At 55.4% G+C, this 14,102-nt stretch overlaps 7 protein-coding genes across 7 annotated transcripts; 3 read left to right on the plus strand and 4 right to left on the minus strand.

Moving 5' to 3' along the window:
- Positions 1-663: 663 nt before the first annotated feature.
- P168DRAFT_171766 (uncharacterized protein) lies at positions 664-3,138 on the plus strand. The gene is made up of 3 exons (XM_024832894.1): positions 664-1,002; positions 1,069-1,346; positions 1,402-3,138. The coding sequence occupies exons 1-3, from the start codon at positions 823-825 to the stop codon at positions 2,891-2,893; spliced, it is 1,950 nt and encodes a 649-aa protein (XP_024692523.1). The 5' UTR covers positions 664-822; the 3' UTR covers positions 2,894-3,138.
- Positions 3,139-3,339: 201 nt separating this feature from the next.
- Positions 3,340-6,180, minus strand: P168DRAFT_291017 (putative spindle pole body associated protein SnaD). Its single transcript, XM_024837334.1, has one exon. It carries the CDS (start codon positions 6,002-6,004, stop codon positions 3,512-3,514), a length of 2,493 nt encoding a protein of 830 aa, XP_024692524.1. The 5' UTR covers positions 6,005-6,180; the 3' UTR covers positions 3,340-3,511.
- A 448-nt stretch (positions 6,181-6,628) lies between these two features.
- On the plus strand, positions 6,629-7,751 carry P168DRAFT_291018 (rRNA-processing protein RRP15). Its single transcript, XM_024837335.1, has one exon. It carries the CDS (start codon positions 6,682-6,684, stop codon positions 7,606-7,608), a length of 927 nt encoding a protein of 308 aa, XP_024692525.1. The 5' UTR covers positions 6,629-6,681; the 3' UTR covers positions 7,609-7,751.
- Positions 7,712-8,816, minus strand: P168DRAFT_254753 (ferredoxin family 2Fe-2S iron-sulfur cluster binding protein). The gene is made up of 3 exons (XM_024834421.1): positions 8,426-8,816; positions 8,267-8,373; positions 7,712-8,193 (listed from the first exon to the last, which is right to left on the minus strand). The coding sequence occupies exons 1-3, from the start codon at positions 8,701-8,703 to the stop codon at positions 7,949-7,951; spliced, it is 630 nt and encodes a 209-aa protein (XP_024692526.1). The 5' UTR covers positions 8,704-8,816; the 3' UTR covers positions 7,712-7,948.
- A 163-nt stretch (positions 8,817-8,979) lies between these two features.
- Positions 8,980-10,965, plus strand: P168DRAFT_327952 (mitofusin complex protein UGO1). Its single transcript, XM_024841297.1, has 2 exons — positions 8,980-9,404; positions 9,474-10,965. Exons 1-2 carry the CDS (start codon positions 9,024-9,026, stop codon positions 10,596-10,598), a joined length of 1,506 nt encoding a protein of 501 aa, XP_024692527.1. The 5' UTR covers positions 8,980-9,023; the 3' UTR covers positions 10,599-10,965.
- A 224-nt stretch (positions 10,966-11,189) lies between these two features.
- Positions 11,190-11,914, minus strand: P168DRAFT_291021 (uncharacterized protein). Its single transcript, XM_024837336.1, has one exon. The coding sequence runs from the start codon at positions 11,488-11,490 to the stop codon at positions 11,326-11,328; it is 165 nt and encodes a 54-aa protein (XP_024692528.1). The 5' UTR covers positions 11,491-11,914; the 3' UTR covers positions 11,190-11,325.
- A 71-nt stretch (positions 11,915-11,985) lies between these two features.
- On the minus strand, positions 11,986-13,485 carry hapX (bZIP transcription factor HapX; the record flags this gene model as incomplete). Its single annotated transcript, XM_024838205.1, has 1 exon — positions 11,986-13,485. The coding sequence occupies one exon, from the start codon at positions 13,483-13,485 to the stop codon at positions 11,986-11,988; it is 1,500 nt and encodes a 499-aa protein (XP_024692529.1).
- Between the last annotated feature and the right edge of the window lie 617 nt (positions 13,486-14,102).

The following is a 14,102-nucleotide window of genomic DNA, read 5'->3' on the forward strand; positions in this document are numbered from 1 at the left end:
CTTCCCTTTCTCTCCCCATCTTCGCTCCTATGTCCTCCTGTCTCCTCCTACATTCTGGTCGATTTCCCTGATCCCTCATATTCTTGGCCCCTGTCAAGGATCGGGTCTCCCTCAGTTCCCCTTCCACAGCGTGCGCTCGCCAGTTTGGGCCCAGTCCAGTGCAATGATGGTGGCTGCAAAGGCTACTCCACTCTCTCTATCTAGGGGTGGAAATCGACACCAACCTTGCACATGGCTGAAGTCAATAGTGTTTACTCCCAACTGCAGGGCTTACCAATATAGGACGCGGTTCGCCACCAGATTAACTCCTTGACTGCGAGTCTGCCTACTAGTATCTTCATACCCAGGGATCTGTCACCCATCCCCCCAAACATTCCTGGCACGCGAAATCGGTCATCTTCCCCAATTTGGACCGACTCTTCTCCGTCGGGGGGCATTCTTGAAGAACCTCTCGACGCCCTCCTTCCCACACGCGGTTGGAACAATGCCTGTTGCTCATTCATTCCGGCCCCTCTACTCCTCGGTCGACGCGCCGGAGGCGCTCAATTATATCTTCTTATTTCGCCGGCTGGGAATTCTGACACTGGTGGTAGATTCTCTTTTTCCATATCTTTGTATACTACTTGGAAGACAAATAGACTTTGTATTGTCTGGTGGATTGTGGGCATCCCCAGCCCCCCATTCTTCTGTCTGATTTTTCCCGCTCTTCGTGGGCAATCCCGTTTCATACTCACGTTGAATCACTGGTGTTTTCTGGTTGTTGCTCATTCGCTATACTCACGGCTTCGAGCTACTTGTTAAGCCTGCCTAGTGGTGGCAATCATGGCAATCGGCCAAATGACGTCGAAAAAGGCCGGGTCCTGGACGAAGGTCGTCATATTCGTTTCTCTCTATGTGCTCCTCCTGGAGTCTGTCATTGAGTGGGCGCTGGTCCTCTACCTCTATGGAAACCGACTGGTGGACTCGAAGATGGCCCCAAGTCTCATCCTTGCCTTGATCGCGGTAAGGGCCGAATATTCTCTCACACCTTTTTTCTGAAGAAAGCCGTGAATTCTGACACAATCGCAGTCATTCTTTACAGTACCCCTGGTGGTTCTTCATAGCTTTCTTGCGTGGCAGCACAATAAAGTCGAGGGATTCGAGAGCCAGAAGGCGCTCCTGTGTACGGCGTGCACGTATCTCTTGCGATTGACTACCATCGTCTGGTTAGCTGCCAGTGTGGCAGGCTTGGTGGTCGTGGCCCAGCAGGCTTCCTGTTCCCCGGATAGCGGGCATGGTGACTTCTGGAGGACCGGCATCAGTTGCGCATTGCATAGAGCAGCCGTTATCGTTTCGATTCTGTCCTTGTAAGTTTCCACATGGCCAGATCCACCCGAGAACGCACTGACCAGGAGATTCTAGCATCACTGTGTGTCTATACTTCTGCTCCCGAGAGCTCTGCGCGAGTCCCTACGCGGTTTCATTACTGGGGGTATACAAAGAGCAAACACAACAGAGCGACGAGAGCATATTTTCCAGCTCCAGTCTAGACAGCAACACCACCCTGAAGAACGACATCCTCTATCTCTGTCGTGGCCCGGACGTGACATATGGGGCCGGACTTTACGTGTCGCCAGGCCATAACTTCATCCCGAAATCAGGGACCATTGAACAACCTACCCCGATCCACCCGTGGCCGCAGATGGAATTTGGCGCAGACCCAAACTATGAGAATGCGGAGGTCCTGTCAGGGACGACTGTTTCGCCCAACGGTACCTTGAACCATCTCTCCTCGGCAGGGAACACGAATCCCGATTTGATGTCTGTCTCTCGGACCCCCACGATGGCGACATTCAGCACCGACAATCATAGGCGGCCCCAAGCTCCTCCAGTCGCAGAGTTGCCTAGCGGTTTGGAGTCCTTGTCCAGACCTGGACATAAACGGCAAAAGTCGTCTGTTACGTCGCTTCGCAGATTTCTCCCTAAAATCTTTGCTTTCTCCTCTCCTTTATCGGCGGATCCCCAAATCCGGGCCCTTGCGGAATCGACTTCCACTCGAGATATTGAGAAGCAAGCGGATGGCGTGGAGGGTGCTCGGACTGTTTTGCAGGATCATGGACATTCGGTACCTTCACGGACAGAGCAGCCAGCAAAATCAACAGCCCCTATCCACACAGCTCCTGTCCAGCAAGCCCCCGTCCAAACAGCTCCTGTCCAACCAGCTCTTGTTCAGCTAGCTCCCGTTCATCAACCGCCTCCTATCCAAACAGCCCCCGTCCAGACTCGCGGACCGCAAACACCCCCAGAAAAGACACTGACCCGCTCTGACACCATGAGCTCAGCAGACGCCCCAGAAGTCGCTCGACCAGCACCCCTAAACGCCCGTCGATTAAACACCTCCCAGACGGCACCAATCCCCCACACCCCATACCACGCCCCTCCCCGCGAGCCATTCTCCACCCCCCCAAACCCAATGACCCAACACCCCGTCAACCGATCCCTCTCCTACGGAGGCCCACCCCCAGGCCCCAGCCTCGCCAAACGCCAAAGCACCCGACGCAGCAGGAGACCTCAAACCCAGCTCTACCAGTTCGAGAACCCACACATCCCGCGCCACACCCGAAGCCAGTACCTGCCCCAAGCGTACTACAACAACAACAACAACAACAACAACCGCCAACTGCCCTTCGAACCCCCGCGGAGGATATCGTCCCTGCAGCGCCGCAACGACGTCGAGGTCATCTACCCCAGCACCCGCCGGCCCCGCAGCACCACCTACGGCGGCCTCGGCTCGTTCGGCAATCTGGATTGTATCCGGGAATCGGGCGCGTCTGTGGATGAGCCGCCGGGAGATGTGTTCACGGATCGGGGCACTTATAGGGGGACGACGAGGACTAGTATGAACGGGTATTGAACTGAAGGCTGGGAGAAGGTGTGACGTGTGTATGATGAAGCGTGTTCGCCTGCTGGTCGGGCGGGAGTAAGACTTCTTTTTTTGTTTTATACTATCTGGTCTTGGTTTCATAGGTCTGAGAGGTTGCCGTGGACGATGGGATAGACTTAATCACTTGGTTGCGGTTTTGCATGGAGTGTGTTATACCAATTTGGATGAAATTACTACTGTGCTACTATACTGCTACTATACTGCTACTATACTGCTACTATACTGCTACTATACTGCTACTATACTACTAAGATGACGATGCTGAAAAAAAAAAAGAAAAGGAAAAGAAAAAAGTTCTCTTGAGTAATTTGACTAAGAACCAACCCAATGGAACCACAACACCCCTCAAGATACAACCCGAGACCTCAAACGCTATAACACGGCATACAAATCCAAGCAAAAAAAAAAAAAAAGAAGACAGCAATCCTTGACCATGCAAGCGATGCACCCCCACCCAGCCCTATATGAACCCGAGATCGACCAGCGCAATAAGCTCCGAGCGAGAAAGAAACAGGCCGGTTAATACCGACACAAGAGCATGCGAGAAGATATCAAACACAGAAAGAAGCGGGAAAAATGAGGAGGAGATCAAGAGCTCGTATCCCCCTTCGCACGCGCATGCTTATACCGATACCCCTGTCTTCTCCTCCCCAGCTCATCCTCTGCACCCTTCAAATCGCCAACTTCCTTCTCGCCCCACGACCACATCAGCGCGCGAGCCATCTTCTCGCGCTCCTTGAGGAGCAGATCGACTCGGCGCTCCCACTCCTTCTCGCGCTTCTCGACGGACCGCGCAATGCGCTGGTCTAGCGTTGTGGCGGTTTCGTCTTTGGCTGCTATGATGGATGTGAGGCGCTCGACTTCGGCGCGGAGGGACCGATTCTCGGACTCGTGGGCGGACCGGCGCGGGCGCTGCTGGGTGGTTTCGAGCGAGGTTTGGAGGCGGGATTCGCGCTGTTCGGCGGCGGAGAGGAGGGCGCGGAGTTTGCGGGTGGTTACGGCGTGGGAGGTGCGGAGGGTGGATATCGCGGTTTTGTGGGCGACGTGGAGGCTTTTGATTTGGGCTTGGTGGGAGTCTTCTTGGGCAGTTGGTGGTGTTGCTCGGGTGGTGGGTGGGGATGGCGGGGGGCTGAGCTGCTGTGGTTTGGTTTCTGCTTGGAGCTGCTCGATTGTGTCGAGAGCGTCGGAGTGTTCTTCTCGGACGCGGTTGAGTTCGTTTTGGGTTGAGTCGAGCTTGGTTTTGAGGTCTTCGTTGCGTTTGGTGAGACGAGTGTTTTCGCCTTCGATGGAGTTGATGAGGGTTTGCGATTCGGTGAGCTGCTCTTGTGACCGTGATAGTTGGATCTCGAGTGTCTTTTGCGTTGCAGAGGCGTCTTTCAACTGGGCTCGGAGTTTGGCCAGCTCGTCGAGGAGATGCTGCGTGTCGTTGTCCTTCGGTGCTGGTTCTTTGCCCTTGGGAAGGGAGTCGAGCGAGCGCGCGGGCGGCGGTCCGCCCAGATCTTTGATCAGCTCCAGAATCTCGGTGTAGGTGTTGCCGCCGTTTTCCAGCGGGAGGTCGGCGGCCACGGCCTTGAGGGCATTCTCGTGGGCGGTGACCTGCGACTGCGCGCGGCTCAAGTCCGCCTCGAGGGTACTGTTCATCTCCTCCAGCGGGCGATTCTTAATCTCAAGCGAGGAGATCCGCTCTTCAAAGGTTTGGTATTTGCGGGTCGCCTGGGCGGCTTCCGCGCCGAGTTTCTCGATTTCTTCGAGGTGGGTATCAACCCGGGCCTGGAGCCGGTCGATCTCGGTGTTCTTGTCTTGGATTTGCTGCTCGGTTGCGGCCGCCATCTCTTTCAGCCTCATGGCCGTCTCGTCAAAGGCCTCATCCCGCTTCTTCAGCTGGGCCTGCGAGAGATCGAGCTGTTGGCGCAGATACGCGATGGTCTCGAGCCTCTCTGCGCTCAGCTCCGGGTCTGAGTTGCGGGTCTGGAGCTCCTTTTGCATGTCGCTGATTTGGGTTTGAAGAGCGCCGAGATCCGATGCGTTCATGGTCGACTGCCGGAAGAAACTGTCTTTATCTTCGTTTTGTCGCTGTAACAATCGTAGTTGATCCCGTAGAACGTTCTCGTCACTGTGCTTCGCATGCAGTTCGTCAATGAGGGCCGTTTTCTTCTGTAGCTCTGCCTGTAGCTGGCTGATTTGATCCTTCACCGAAGTTGTCTCCTGAGTCTGTGCGAGCAGTCTCGCAAGCTGTGCATCCCGTTCTTCAAGTGCTCGCTGGAGTTCGGCAATCTGTCGACGCAGGCTCTCGTAGTCATCCGCGTCGCTCATTCTCGAGGGCACGCGCTGCCTCCGCACGGACGGCGTCTGCGCCATGTCAAGCTCATCGTCTGGATCCTCTTCGATGTTCTCCAGGTGTGTTATATCCCTGCCTATACTATTCCGACGCAGAAGGTGAGACGGGGTCGACATGTCCACCGGCGGGCCAAATTCGCTGTACTCGCCCATTTCCTGATCCTCCTCCACAGCGGGCTGATGCAGTTGAGAGGAATGCTGCTGATCCTCGTGTCGCTGCTCCTGCGGGAGTGTCGGCTCCTGGGGTTCCTGTTCCTCGGCGGGCGCAACGTCTTCCCCGTCCTCCTCCCCAAACTCGACCTGACTCCCATGTTCCCGAGTATCGTCGTCCATGAAATACTTGTCCATATTGGCCGTGAAATCCTCCGGACCACCCACCTCAGACAAACGATCCTCCTCATGGGGCAACTTCAGCTCCCCCAGCGCGTCCTCATCATCTCCCGGTTTTGCGCCCGGCAGGCGGCTGAAGTCCACCGTATACTCGGCCAAGCGTCTGTCGAGGGTATTGTCCATGGCGCGATGATCGGGGGACGATGCGCGGGATGACCCCGGGGACGGACCGTTCTCGAGGCGCAATTCTTCCTCGTCGTCGGTGTGGCCTGCGAGGAGATCGTCGATCGGAGTGTTTCCGCGGTCGGGCGATTGCAGGGGATCTTGTTCTGGATGGCCTGGAGGAGAGGATGGCATGAAGAGGGGTGTGGCCAGCGTCGATGCGCCGACCGTGTCGTGGGATGTGGTGTCCATGATCGAATGCAGGGATAGACACAGGGGGTGTTTCACTCGAAGCAAGGCGACATAATCCGTGGGTCAGCCAAAGATGCGGTGAAATGGGCAGTGGATTCAACAGGTGAATAACAATAGGTGGGATAGACAACTGGCGATCTGGAGTCTCGGGGCGGTCATGGAATGCGATCAGTGACAGGAATAGAGTCAAGTCGGGGAAACGCGAGATGGTTGGCCGGCCTTGTTGCCTCAGGCGGTGCTTGTTTACTAGGTTCTCGATCGGGTTTAGCGCGGTTGCTATGATGATCTAAGCATCTCGTGCATGTTATGCAGTCTCTCTTTATACTAGATAGTCCCATCTTTCAGAAAGAACAAACACATTCCGATAGACTGATAGAAGCATTATAATCCCAATCTATCAAAATAAATCAAGTCATCCCCCTGAACTCCTTGGGAGATGTCCGATCATGCCGTAATTGAGTTACCAAAATTACAACAACTTTCAAATGTGGATCAATAATCGTCCAATAATATTGAGTGTCTATTACACCGCCTTCGGGACAATTTCCAGAATTTCATGGTTCTTATCAGTGTTACCGCCAAAAAATATCAAATAAAAAAAAGTGACGGCCGACAATCCACCTGCTGCTTCTCCCCACCAACACCCTCCAATTCGTTCACACGAACGTTCCTCAATAATGCCTCCTACCATGTCGAAAAAGCGCAAGGTCCTGGACGGCCTGAAAGGCAAGACCGGGAACCCCAAGAAGAAGTTCAGAAAGCAGCGTCAATACCACAGCAGCTCCGATGAGGCCTCCGACGACGACCAAGCCGATTTCCAAGCCGTCAACCTCGCCGATTCGGATTCAGAGGTCGAAGTGAAGCCGAAGGCGACCAAGGATAAGAAGCAGAAGCCGACGACAAAGACGGCTGCAGCACCTGCGCCGCCCATCAAATCTGCCATGAAGCCCACGAAGCAGACCGCGAAGGAGGACAGCGACGAGAGTTCCGCCGTCGAGGAGGACGATGAGCCCGACTTGGATGACATTGTTCATGACGACGAAGACGACGAAGAAGAAATCTCAGGCTCGGAGCAGGAGGACGAAGACGATGCGGATCAAACCTCGGGTCGCAGGACGGTCTCGAAGCGCAACGATCCCACGGCGTTCTCGACCTCCATGGCCAAGATTCTGTCCACCAAGCTGCCGACATCCGCGCGCGCCGATCCCGTCTTGTCGCGTAGCAGGACCCTCGAGCAGTCCCGGACCGAGCATGCGGACGAGAAGCTCGATCTGCAGGCGCGGGCGAAAATGCGCGCCGAGAAGCGCGAAGACATGGATCGCGGCCGCGTGCGCGATGTCCTGGGCATCAAGCGCGGTGCGGCCGGTCCGGTCGCCGAGGAGGAGAAGCGTCTCCGCAAGGTGGCCCAGCGGGGTGTGATCAAGCTGTTTAATGCGGTCCGCGCTGCGCAGGTTCGCGGAGAGGAAGCCGCCCGGCTCGAGCGGAAGAAGGGCACCGTGGGTATGGGTGAGCGGGAGAAGACCGTCAATGAAGTCAGCAAGCAGGGCTTCTTGGAGCTCATCAGTGGAAAGAAGGGGAAACCGTTGAACATCGAAGAGGCCTGAACGAGGCTCTGGTTCTAGTTCTGGTTCTTGAGGTGGGCATGTTACGGGCGTTGGGGAGAAAAATGGCTTGATGTGATTTGTATCTTACGTTTCGATTCCTACTCGTTTACTTCTTGTATTTTTGGATAAAAGATAAAACCGTACATTATTTACAGGTGGTGGTCTCAAATCGATAGGAATGGAGATCGGAAATACCAGTATTATACTCAGCGGCCCATATGGTTCCCCAGTGTACCCTCATATCATACAGTTCTCTCCCCCGCTGGAAACCCGCGGGGCGCCACAAAGTGTATTCCCAAAGATCGGGATGTTGTCTTAGTCGTGGTCATATTGCGTCCTCTTAAGTCTTCGGCGCAAAGTCGCTTGCTTGCATATTCCTCGTCATGGACGGCAGTCGGACCACTAATCCGTCCAGATCCTTGTTCATCACCACCTGGCATCCAAGGCGGGACGTCTCCGTCAAGCCGAATGCCAGATCCAGCATGTCGTTCTCGTCATCGGAGGGCTCCTCCATCTTGTCAAACATGTCCGGGTCTTCGACGATAACATGGCACGTCGAACAGGCGCATGAGCCACCGCACGCTCCTATCATCCCAGACTTGTCAGTACCCAGTCTCACCAAATTCATATAAACACAAAAATCCAGAGTCGTGCCCACCTTCCATCTCCAGGTCATTCGCCTGTGCGATATCCAACAGATTGTCCCCCTCGGCGACTTGGAACTCGTACTTCTCGTTGTCCTTGTCGATAAAGGTGACATTGATCCTAGATCGGTCAATATCCTCATCAGAATTCCCCCGCGATCGGCCAGACTTACTCCTCCCCGGCCTTGGGCGGGGTGACATGGCCGTGCTGTACTCCGGCCGTGGCGGAGAAACTCCGACGAGCCGACTCCAGCCTTTGCCACTGCCCCCGCCCCCGTGCGACCACGTTCGACCTCGTAAGCGTCAATGGCGATGTCGTGGAATTCACAATCCGAGATTTTTGTGCAGAAGAACTGAGGAATCTCTGGGAGTCAATGCGACAGATACCCTTGCCGGAGACGGACTTGGGGACGGCATGACGCAGACCCCGGCCGGCTTCTTTCCAGAACATGACGGAAAAGGTGCTGAAGGAAAACCTTTAGAAAGGGAGAAACGCGATCAAGAAGAAATAAAAGCTAAAGCGAATAACAAGGGGAGGGAGACAAGAGAGGGTTGTGAAAGAAGAGGGACCGACGTAAGAAAACAAGATCGAATAAAATCAAATGAAAAAGCCGAGAGTTTATTCGCTGGCGGCTGCAGAGTCACGGGTTATTCTCCCCATCGCTTTCTTTTCAACCTCACTTTCTCTCCTCTCTCTGGCTTCTCTTCCCCTCTTCTCCCCCCACTCCCCACTTGTTCCCCTCGGTCATTGTTCTGATTTATTTTTGAATCATGTCGTCCTCGCGGGAGAGTATCAATCCTCTCCGTCCCTACTACATCCCCCCATCACTGGGTCTGGATACCTCCAATGGTTCCTCCCCTCCCGAGGCGTCATCAACCCAGGTTTTTGGCAGCTCTGCTCGCGACTTGTTGCCGGACCTCGACTATTCGGACTACCTGGAAAGCTCGCCGTCGGTCTCTAGCTGGCTCCGCGATGGTCTGGACAGCTCCATCAGACGCTACTTGAGTACATTGACCGGTCAACCGTTGGATGTTGCCAAAATCATCCTTCAAGCCTATGTCGCCCCCGATGCGTTGGACGGTTCAGGTCCCCGAGAGTCGCATCGGAGACACCCGTCGACGCCTGCTAGTGATTCTTATGAAGAAGAAGAGGTATGTGAAAGCGCAGTATTCTGGAAGTAGCTATCTCGGAGGTTACTAATGTGCGGTCGCTTGTATCAGGAGTACAATTCCTCTGATGACGAGAGCAATTATTTCACCTCGTCGGCCCCCGCGGTGGCTTCGCCGTCCACGCCACGGTCGAAGAAGTCGCGACGTCAGATCACCGATCGAAGCGGCTACATCCCGTCTTCGAACTCGTCTCGACATGCCTTGGCCGTCAAAAATCCGGACTCGCTCATGGACGTGCTCTCCCAGCTCTGGACCAACAGTGGCCCCACGTCGCCGTGGAAAGCGACCAACACGACCTTCATCTACTCGCTCCTCCTACCGACCCTGAACACCTTCATTCGCAGTCTCCTGTCGGCCATTGTCGGCTTACCCGAGGAGGATGTGACGGCCTCCGTGGCGGCGGACATTCTGACGTCAAGCTCGCCGCTTGCGACCCTGATCCTGTCGTTCATCTCCACGTCGCTGTCGGCCATTGTGCTGGCCCCGATTGACACGGCGCGCACGTTCCTCATCTTGACACCGGCCACTCACGGACCCCGCTCGCTCCTGCGCGCCATCCGGCAGATCCCGACCCCCAACTGCACGATCCCCGCCCACCTCGTGCCCATCACCATCCTCCATTCGAGCTTGCCGAACCTCATCTCCAACACAATCCCCTTGTTCCTCAAGTCCTACCTGTCCATCGATCCCGTCATCAACCCCTCCATGTGGAGCCTGTTCTCGTTCCTCGGCTCCAGCTTCGAGATGGCCGTCCGATTTCCGCTGGAGACCGTGCTGCGTCGGGCGCAGATCGCCACGTACACCTCTCCCAGCATCCGGCAGCAGTCGATCGGAGGTCTGGAAGCCTCCAAGAGCCCGACGACCACATCTCCAGGCACCTCCTCCGAGGTCGAGACTATCGTCCCCACGCCCCAGACCTACCGCGGCGTCGTGGGCACCATGTGGGGCATTGTCTACGAAGAAGGGGTGGAGCCGATGTCCGCCGAGGCCGAACAGGCCCAGCGAGCGCTCAACAAGCCACTCCTGCTCCGGCGACGACAAGGTCAGGGTCTTCGGGGTCTCTACCGGGGCTGGCGCATCGGCATGTGGGGCATCGTTGGCGTCTGGGGAGCCAACCTACTAGGCAGTGCCGGCGGAGCAGACGACGAGGTGATGGTCAGCGGTGGTCGATTCTAGAAGACAGATGAGTTTCGTCGTTTGTTGGATGGGCATACCCAGCAAAATATAGTTCATTCCCTTTCCCTTCTCACTGCATCCCTCTCCTCTCCTCTCCCTTTCCTTTCTTCTCTCGTTACCACACAACCCTCACCAACTTCGTGACGCCGGTACGGAGTTCTTCTTTTTGACTTGACTTGACTTGACATATGACGGAAGCGGGCAAGGCGTTTATTTCATCCGTTCGTTCTTTCATCCTTCTTTCAATGTGGGCGTGTTTTCGTCCTGTAGATAATCCATAATATCGGGAGGTGTTTCCCTCCCCTTGTGCTTCTCTTTTTCTGCCTTCTTGTTCGGTTCTGGATTAACGGCGATATACCAATCATACATACCATTCTTCTTATACCACTCTACCTACATATCTGTGCTGATAGAGACTCGCGTTTAATCCATTGGGGGAATCTACTCGCAGCTTAATAGTCTAATCATAGCTGCGCTGGTCAAGCTTTTCTCGGCTTGGGATCTGGACTTGGTAAATGGTTCTGTAGTTCCCATATATGTTACGATCCAAGCAGATACAAGACTAGACATGATGTTGGTAAACAGGATGTATCCACAAGTGACTTCATCCCCAAGGACGAGACAGACAGCACAAAACAGTCGAGACAGAATTACCAGTCATACACTGGTTTAGAACATACAAACAGAAAGAAAAGAAAAGACACAAGATGACGGATGGAAAAGGCTATTATTGCAGAATTGTACATCCAGAACGAAATATGACAAACGTGGATAACATAACATGATAAACCAAAAAAACGCCATCCATGCCCCCCAACCCATCTAAGAAATTCACGATAGTGTGCCTGCCTGCCTGTCCCAATCCGATATGCAGATCCAAATATCCATCCATATCATAAAGCAATTCATCCAGACAAGACGACAGACACCGGATCAAATCTAATGATCTAACTTTTCTCAATTGCGTTTCTTTGCTTTTGGTTTGGTGGTTTTGTTTCGGTGGGTAGGTTAGGCTTTTCCGTTGTCGTCCAAATCATAAATCCATCGTCAACATGGGTAACCGTGTGTGTTCCTCTTGAGACTTCTTTTTCTATGTTTTCTTTTTCTTTGTTGTGGTGGGTATGGCAGGGTTGATCCAGAACCCCGGGACCTGGACAAAACTGAAGATAAACAAAACAAGGGTCGTATAAAGTACAAACTCAGACATACGTGAGTCAGGTTTGGGTATCATCAGAAATAAAAAAATGAAAAATAAACGAGAAAAAAACGGTGGTCGAACAGGAGTAGAAAAGAAAAAAAAAAAAAAAAAAAAAGAAGAAGAAGAAAGGGGAGAGAGAGAAGAATGGAGAAAAGGACGAAGAAGGAAGGAGAAATAAGAAAGAGTGCCTTATTTGTCGGCAAAGCGCCGGTCAAAGTATCGCAGGACACCCATGACGCTGGCGGCTTCTACCTCCATGGCCCCCCGCGGGCCCTCGGCGGGGGCGACATCCCGAGGATTGGGGAGAGGGTGCAGCTTGGGCAACCAGGATGAAATCTCATCGCTGGCTCGAGAGTAGTTGGGATGGCGGGACAAGGTGGTAAAGGCGTCCGCGCACGAGAGGGTCAAGGATGGGTTCGACGCCCCGGCCCCGCCGAAGCCCGCGGCGGGGGCAGCGCCAGTCCCGCTTCGTGGAGGGTTGGCAGGCTGCGAGGACTGGCAGCAGCCGCCGTCAGGACCTTTGCCGCCGCAGCAGCCGGAGGGGGCGCCGCGGGGGGAGCGGGCGGCCGCCAGCGTCTTGCAGAACAGGGTGCTCTGGGGATCTGCCATGCATTGCGCGCAGGTTCCGGGCCCGTTAGCACAGGGGTTGGTGGCCTGGCTGATCGGGGGGAGAGTCACCTCGGACCGCACGTCACCGTCCGAGGGCGGCGGTGTGAACTGCGACAGGTTCTGGATGGGGGCCAGTCGGTTGTTCTCGAACGAGCGCCGCCGCTGCTCCTCTTGGGCGGCCATTTCGGCGCAGATGCAGGGGGTGCCGTCTTGGCAGAAGCCGCAGGGGTCGACCGCGGGGGAGTCGGACGACGAGACCACGGAGACCTCGTCCGAGGGCCGGGAGGCCGCAAAGCGGGCGGTGAAATCGATCTCCATCTCCTCGGGGTCGGGTTTGATGGCGGGCTCAGGGTAGCGAGTGATCGGGATGGCACCGGTGCCCGGGCGCCTGGACAGGTCGACGCCAGGGATGGCAAAGGCGTCCTCGATGCACTGGCAGTGGACGGAGGAGCAGTCCGGGCATCCCAGCGGCACCTCGTCCGCGTCGTCGTCGACGAAGACCTTGTGGTGTGCCGGCGGTTTCTCGCTGGCGACGGATACGGATTCCTTGGCCGTCGACCGGGTCTGCGCGGCGGTTCGCTCCGGGCGGGCGGCGGGTGCGGCGGACGGGTCGGACAGGGAGGTGCGGAATTCCTTGACGAGGGCCTCCTTGGCGCTCCGTTCGACGGAGACCTCCTTCTCCAGGGAGTGGGCGCGGTCGCGCCACCAATTCATGTCGCTCCGGCATTGGTCGACTTCGTGGGAGAGGTTGGCGATCTGCTCCTTGAGCCCGAGGACGTACATGTCGTGTTCATCTTCGATCAGTTTGATCTGATCCTCGAGCTCGTTGACGCGAGCGGCGCGGCGTTCCCGGAAGGCTCGCTGGGCGGCGCGATTTTGCGCCTTCCGTTTCGTGGGCGGCGTATCGGTGGCCGGTTTGCGCCCGGGCTTCGGACGGGGCGGGATGACCCATTCCCTCGAGGTGATCGATCCGGGCGTGCCCGGACCAGGCGAGGGTGAAACCGTCGGTTTGGCCGCAATTGCGGGCACCAACGGGGCCACCGCAGGGGCGGGGGCGATGGAGGGAGCAAGCGTGGCCATGACCCTCCGTTAACCCAGGAGAGGGAGAGCAGACGATGGTTTGGAGAGGAAGAGAAGAAAGGATGAGGGGAGAACAGAAAGAAGACGGTGGGGGGTGGCCTGAGGCGGTGACGGTTAACCGGGCACGGTCATGTGATGATGGAGATCCAGAGATCTGTACCTGAACAGGGACAGAAATGCCGTCGTTGTTGGGAGTAATAATGACGGTACTAGTACAAGCAAGGTAGAAGTAGTAGCAGTGCTAATAGTAGCTGTTTGATATAGAATGAAGTTTCAGAGTGTACTGAAGGGCGTCAGGAGAGCCTCGGCCGGAACAGCGGAAAGTGCGCGTGGTCTCCAAGGGTAAGCGAGTGGAATTGAACCACGCCAATTGGGAGTCAGAGAGAAGAGGTCGATTACACATCGAAGATATTAACAGAGAATAATCAGAAGTATTCCAGTTTGCTGGGAAGAAGAAGGATCATAGGGAAGAAAAGAGAGAAAGCGAGAGAGAGAGAGAGAGAGAGAGAGGAGAGGGGGGAAAGTCAAGACTCAAGAGGGAAAACGGTTAACAAAAAGAAGGACGGATCGGATCAGATTAGATTATCGTGCGGTCTGCCCGACTTCGGAGGGAATTT

The sequence above is a fragment of the Aspergillus campestris genome (genome assembly GCF_002847485.1).
Source record: "Aspergillus campestris IBT 28561 chromosome Unknown P168scaffold_7, whole genome shotgun sequence".
In the NCBI taxonomy this organism is placed as follows: domain Eukaryota; kingdom Fungi; phylum Ascomycota; class Eurotiomycetes; order Eurotiales; family Aspergillaceae; genus Aspergillus; species Aspergillus campestris.

Bases quoted from the DNA above. Each gene is read 5' to 3' on its own strand.
- P168DRAFT_171766 (XM_024832894.1), top strand. From the start codon at position 823: ATGGCAATCGGCCAAATGACGTCGAAAAAGGCCGGGTCCTGGACGAAG. The intron at 1,003-1,068 runs GTAAGGGCCGAA...ACACAATCGCAG, and splicing joins TCATCCTTGCCTTGATCGCG to TCATTCTTTACAGTACCCCT. The intron at 1,347-1,401 runs GTAAGTTTCCAC...AGGAGATTCTAG, and splicing joins ATCGTTTCGATTCTGTCCTT to CATCACTGTGTGTCTATACT.
- P168DRAFT_291017 (XM_024837334.1), bottom strand. From the start codon at position 6,004: ATGGACACCACATCCCACGACACGGTCGGCGCATCGACGCTGGCCACA.
- P168DRAFT_291018 (XM_024837335.1), top strand. From the start codon at position 6,682: ATGCCTCCTACCATGTCGAAAAAGCGCAAGGTCCTGGACGGCCTGAAA.
- P168DRAFT_254753 (XM_024834421.1), bottom strand. From the start codon at position 8,703: ATGTTCTGGAAAGAAGCCGGCCGGGGTCTGCGTCATGCCGTCCCCAAG. The intron at 8,374-8,425 runs GTAAGTCTGGCC...TGACCGATCTAG, and splicing joins CCGCCCAAGGCCGGGGAGGA to GATCAATGTCACCTTTATCG. The intron at 8,194-8,266 runs GTGGGCACGACT...CTGGGATGATAG, and splicing joins GAATGACCTGGAGATGGAAG to GAGCGTGCGGTGGCTCATGC.
- P168DRAFT_327952 (XM_024841297.1), top strand. From the start codon at position 9,024: ATGTCGTCCTCGCGGGAGAGTATCAATCCTCTCCGTCCCTACTACATC. The intron at 9,405-9,473 runs GTATGTGAAAGC...CGCTTGTATCAG, and splicing joins ATTCTTATGAAGAAGAAGAG to GAGTACAATTCCTCTGATGA.
- P168DRAFT_291021 (XM_024837336.1), bottom strand. From the start codon at position 11,490: ATGGATGGATATTTGGATCTGCATATCGGATTGGGACAGGCAGGCAGG.